Here is a 6,000-nt window from a genome sequence, read left to right on the forward strand (position 1 = left end):
CAGCACCTGGTGAGAGCCAAAAAAAGCTTATTAACTCTTTTTGATCCCCTAAAAACTTTTACACAATTCAAACACAACCAAAACTTTGTAGAAGCTGGGGGAGAAGAAGGGGAGGGGGAGAGGATGTTCTGCTAATTGATTTTAAGAGCAGACTCATCGAGTGTTGTAGCACCTGCTGTTGTCAACCTTTCCATTGTTGTGTTGGTTTAAAAGAAAAAGAAAAAGAAAAGGAAAGGAAAGAAAGAACAAGAACATTGCACCTGAGGAACAGAAACACATGTTCTGCCCCAGGTAAAAAAAAAAAAAAAAAAAAAAAAAAAAAAAACCACAAATCTTTTTTCATATACTTGATTGGCTCTCACTTTTTAATTTAATACTCAGCTTAACAAGTGAGCAGTAACCCCTAAGCATCTGCCAATAAAAGCCAAATACCACAGATTAGAGGAAATGGGAGACTTGACCAAATCTCAGTGCTTTGCCTCACACAGGAGATTTCCAGGTTTTCATGGTCCCTTCCAAACAGATCTTTAATGATGCGATTCCACGGCAAGCAACAAGCGGCAGAGCCTGCCCGAGGAGGTGAGTCCGGAGCTGCGGCGGCGGACGGGAGCCGAACCTGAGCACCGCAGCCCGAGGGCTCTGCCAGGGGTGTCCCTGTCCCAGTGCCTTCAACACCATAGCCCGAGGGCTCTGCCGGAGCTGTGCCTGTCAGTGCAGAACCAGGGACCGGGGACACTCCGGAGCTGTCCCTGTCCCTTCAGCACCACGGACCGGGGACACTGCCGGAGCTGTCCCTGTCCCTCCCCCTGCAGAACCATGGACAGGGGACACTGCCGGAGCTGTCCCTTCAGCACCATGGACAGGGGACACTGCCGGAGCTCTCCCTTCAGCACCATGGACAGGGGACACTGCCGGAGCTCTCCCTTCAGCACCACGGACCGGGGACACTGCCGGAGCTGTCCCTGTTCCTTCAGCACCACAGCTCGAGGGCTCTGCCGGGACTGTCCCTGTCCCTGTCCCTGTCCCTTCAGCACCATAGCCCGAGGGCTCTGCTGGGGCTGTCCCTGTCCCTGTCCCTGTCCCTTCAACACCATAGCCCGAGGGCTCTGCCGGGGCTGTCCCTGTCCCTGCAGAACCAGGGACCGGGGACACTGCCGGAGCTGTCCCTGTCCCTGCAGCACCACAGCCCCAGGGCTCTGCCGGAGCTGTCCCTGCAGAATCACGGACTGGGGACACTGCCGGAGCTGTCCCTCCAGTACCACGGAGAGTGGACACTGTCGGAGCTGTCCCTTCAGTACCACGGACTGGGGACCCTGCCGGAGCTGTCCGTGCAGAATCACGGACTGGGGACCCTGCCGGAGCTGTCCCTTCTGTACCATGGAGAGTGTACGCCGCCAGAGCTGCCCCTCCAGTGCCACGCACCGGGGACACTGCCAGACTTAGACCTTGAGTACCATGGACACTGCCGTGTGAGTCCTTTCAGCACCATAGACTGGGGACACTGCCAGAGCTGTCCCTTCAGCCCCATGTCTCAGGGGCAATGGGGCACCTGTTCCATGGTCTGGGGACACTGTTGGACCTGTCCCCTGGCACTAGAAGAGAAGTACCAAGCTCTTCCTGGCGACTGATGGGCCATGGCCAACCATGAACACCTTTGACTAAATTAAAGCCACAGTAGTTGAAATCAGCACAGCGAAGAGGTAATCACTCCAGACATGTCGCTAGCATGGCAGTATCACAGAGCACAATTAAGTTAGACATAAATTAATCTGCAACCATATGCATCTTGCTCGACTTTGTGGTCCGCCGATTCTTATCACTGCTTTGTCTGAAGGGACGTTTTGTAGAGATAGAGGTACCCTTCGAGATTAGGCAAGGTCTTTGTTCACTCTCTTTTAAAGGTCAGCCTTCAATGATATTTAAGACATACTTTTGCTGGAGTATCTACTGAGTAAAGCAGGTTCACCAATGCACACTCTACTGTATGTGCTTCTGGAAGTCTATCCAGAAGGTTTTGGAGGGAGAAAAGAGCATACACACAAATTTGAAAAGAAATAACCAGCACAAAATATTAGTATGAATATTTTAGGTCACTTCCCTGGACAAGAAACAGATAACAACTCTTATTTTTCTAAGAACTTAAACAAAGTAGTTTTTTGGGGTTTTTTCCATCCATGAGACAAATTAGTTTAGGATAAATAAGAAATTAAAGAAAAATCTTCCATGCTTACTTTTACAGACTAGCTGTAGATCAGACAACATCATGAAGCCACTTTAGTACTGAAGAGATGATACAAAAAATAGAATTGCATTTGGCAAGATGCAGAGAGCAACTATTAATAAAATTTTGAAAGACGGATCAGATATCCTCCCAGAGCACAGCTTCCCAAGCGAGCAATTGTTACAGAATGTCTGCAACTTTCTGCACCATTCTTTATTATCAGTCTTCCTCCCAGTGGTTCCCTGTTGCTATACACATTTTTAAATTTAAACAATTCATACATTCCAAAGCATCCCTGCCTAGAGAAATGCATTCTGAGGTACTCTGAGCTTCCTAAACAAATCCCCGCCCTCTGAAGGAGAAAATGCTACAACTTCCCATGCAGGTTGTACTTGTTTATGGGTAAAATACCATCAAACCAGCAAACTACAGTACAAACAACCCTTTCTACCTGTCACCAACAGAGCTTAAGAACACAGCAAGTACTGCAGGCAGCTCCTGGGCAGGAGTACAGGCACTGTGAGTACCAGGAGCATGTGGAAGGCTTGCTGTAACACAGAGGAGCAGAACAGCATTCACTTAGCACACACAAGTGGCAAGAGACAGGCTGAGGAGGAGAGACTCAGTGGTCAAAGGAGGAAAGAGAGTTCTGACATTGTAATCAACAGCGGGAAATACAAATCATCAGCCAAAGTTGCATTCTACTTTATGTTCCATGACCTGATAATATATGCATTTGTATTAATATAGCTAATAACAGAAAGGTAAGAGGAAATTAACCCTTAAACATCTTATCTTTGTAAGGGCAAATAGGCTTTATACTGTCAGACGGTCTTTCAAAATAAATTTTTTACTGCCCCAGGTAGAATATAGTCAAATACAAACATAAGGAGACACTTTTCAAAGTGCAGTGGACAGCGTGTTCTGCTCAAAACTCAGTATCTTCTGGCGGCACTGTGAAAATTTCTTATAACAATCCCTACGTGTCAAAAAGACCAAGTCCTTACGTATTAACAAGAGAACTAATTTCATGTCCCGTTATGTATAATGCACTATCAAAAAGCCACTGAGTTAGAGGGGTCGCTTCAGACCTCCACAGGTATTAAAAGTTCTGGGAGAAAAAACATTATCAACTGTCTTAGTAAACCCACCTTAAAAGAACACAAACCAGCACGAGTAAACCTGCTCATCTAGCCAAAGCCAGAGTTTTAGCACAGTTCTGTGTGCACTCCTCAGCCTCTAAGTCACCGTGGTATTTATTTTTATGGCAGAGAAACAAATTTTGTGACAAATTCTCAGCTTCAGCTGCGGGAAGCAGGGAAGTACAAAATGACAGCCTGTGGCTGTGTCCACTGACTGCCCCTTGACTGTCCTGGGAAGCAGCACATCTGGGAGGCTGGGCAGCATGGATGTGACAGCCAGCATCATTTTGCCTGGCAGACTATTTGCCCACAAAGGGGAAATGCAGACTGTGACCTGTTGTCACATCAGACGCTCCAGTTGCAATAAAAACTCCAGGAACACATTGTCAGTGCCCAGGGTTTGGGCACAGCTGTGGGAACCACCACCACTGCCCTTGCCAACTCCAAAACAAAGTTTGCAAAAGCAGCTCTACCCATGCCTGGCTACGTGAAGGGCTTTCCCAGCTGATCCAGTTCCCATGCCCTCATCATTTTCATTCTCCTCCAGGCTGCTTTTTGCCCAAGTTTTCCCCGTGTCTCTTAAGGTGGAAGAAGGAGTGTAATAACAGGGCCTTCTTCCTGAGGGGAACCCCAGGAGTGTCACTCTGCCTCTTCCCTCTTCCTCCCTCTATGTCTCCATCCAAGCCACAGAACCATGGTAGCCACCTGGTCAGTGCCAATGCCCCTAGCCAGACCAGCCCCACTCTTCTCCAGTCACACAAGAGACAGAGGATCCATCTCCAGGAGAAGAGGTGCGGGACACCCTCAAGTTCAACAAGTGCCCAAGAAGAGCAATAAATTACGTAACACGGGACGGAAGCAAAAAGACTCATCCAGCACACACACCCTTGCACGCCACAGCCTCCCTGCCCCTCTCCCTTTTTTTCCAGCCCGGGAAGTTTTTGCCCCAGCCCCGGCCATGGCCCCACAGGGTCTCCTCGAGGGGAGTCACTCACCGATGGTCGTGATGACCGTGATGGCAAAGTAGAAGGAGCCGGCGAATTTCCACTGGACTCCGGCGCGGTGCGGCTCGGACTGCATGATCACCAACTCCAGCTGCCGGTAGTCCTCGCTGGTGATGTTGTACTTTCCTTTGAGCCGGATCTCCTCGGCTTTGAGTTTCTCCTCCTCCCGCATCTCGTTGTCGGACTCCAGGGCATCAAAGACGGCAGCCCCGACCAGCAGGTAGGTGAACGTGCAGATGATGAGGGACAGGGTCCGCACGTTCTGCCTCTTCATGGCCGCCAGCAAGGGGCGAGTGAGGGGACCATGTCCCCCCCTGGCCGCCCGGGGTTCCGACAGGCCGCAGCAGCCACAGCAGGGCAGCAGCTGCCGGGGGGGCCGGCGGCGCCCGCCGCCGCTGCCGCCGCTCCGGGGCAGCTTGTGCTGCGGCGGCGGTCGCTCCCCGCCCGCCTGCTCGGGCTCCTGGGAAGAAGAGAGGCACAGGAGGCTGCTGGAGCGCCGGGACCAGGTGCCCTGAAGCCGGGAAACTCTGCGCAGGACCTGCCCAAACCAAGCCGTCCCAGTGCGCAGGGCCATCCAGGGCACCCCCCGCTCCTCCCCAGCACCGAGGCCAGGGGCAGGGGGTCCCCGCCGAGGGGCCGACGGCCCCGGCACGGAGTCCTGCGGCGGGCGAGTCCCCCCGCGAAGTTGGCGCGGCGGCGCGGGGAAGGGTCGCCCGCAGCCCGGGCGGGGCGCGGCGGGGAGGCGGAGGCCGCCGCCGTCCCAAGTTTCTTCAGGCGGAGCGGCGGGGCCGGGGGGAGCCGGGCGGCAGCGCGCCCATCCGCGGAGGAGCAGCGGGGCGAGGGGAGGAGGGCTCCCGGGCTCCGGCCGTCGGGGACCCGACCCGCCCCGGCCCCGGCTGCCTGCGGGAGCGCCGGCCGGGAGGGTCGGGACGGGCTGGGCGCTCTATTCCTTCCGCCGCGGTGCGCGGAGGGCGGCGGGGAGCCGGGCAGCTGCTGCTGCCTCTGCTGCTGCTGCTGCTGCTGCAGGTGGCCGCGGCGTGGGCAGCGGAGCGGCGTCCGGCGCGGCGAGGGCGGCGGCGGCGGTGTCAGGCGGCGGGCGCGGGGCCGGGGGGCAGCATCCCCGGGCGCGCCGGGCCGCGCCGCCGCTCGGGCGGGAGGCGGGGGCGCCGGGCCGGCGGCGTGGCCCTGGCGGCGAGGAGCCGGCGCTCCGCGAGCGGGAGGAGCGGCGCGGAGCCGCCCCGGCCGGCGGGCGGGGAGGAGGCGGCGGCGGCGGCCGCGGACCGAGCACCTGCCCGGGGCAGCGGCGGGGCGGGACGGCGGCGGGCGCTGGCTCCGGCCGCGGGCAGCCGGGAGGAGCGGAGAATCGCCGGCGGCTTCCCCGGGGAGCGCGTGAGGGCAGCTCGGCCCCGGGCGGACACAAAGACGGAGGGGAGAAGAAAAAATAAGACCAAAAAAAAAAAAAAAAAAAAAAAAAAAGAAAAATGAAAAAATAAAAAGAGGCAAAAAGGAGGGAAAAATGAAAGGGTACTTTCACGGCTGCTACCCCGGCGGTCGGTACCGGGGCTGCTTTATTTAGGATGATTTTAGAACAAAGCCGTTAAGAAAAAGAGCGACCGTCCTCCTCCTCCTTCTC

General features: G+C 55.1%; 1 protein-coding gene across 1 annotated transcript in view; it reads right to left on the reverse strand.

Annotated features, from left to right (window-relative positions):
• KCNK9 (potassium two pore domain channel subfamily K member 9) overlaps positions 1-4,941 on the reverse strand; it is an 89,957-nt gene extending 85,016 nt beyond the window's left edge. The window contains exon 1 of the mRNA XM_058029018.1: positions 4,359-4,941. Within this exon, the coding sequence (XP_057885001.1) occupies positions 4,359-4,941 (583 nt within the window). The remainder of the gene's footprint in view (positions 1-4,358) is intronic.
• Between the last annotated feature and the right edge of the window lie 1,059 nt (positions 4,942-6,000).

This window comes from Melospiza georgiana, chromosome 1 (assembly GCF_028018845.1).
Source record: "Melospiza georgiana isolate bMelGeo1 chromosome 1, bMelGeo1.pri, whole genome shotgun sequence".
Classification (NCBI taxonomy): domain Eukaryota; kingdom Metazoa; phylum Chordata; class Aves; order Passeriformes; family Passerellidae; genus Melospiza; species Melospiza georgiana.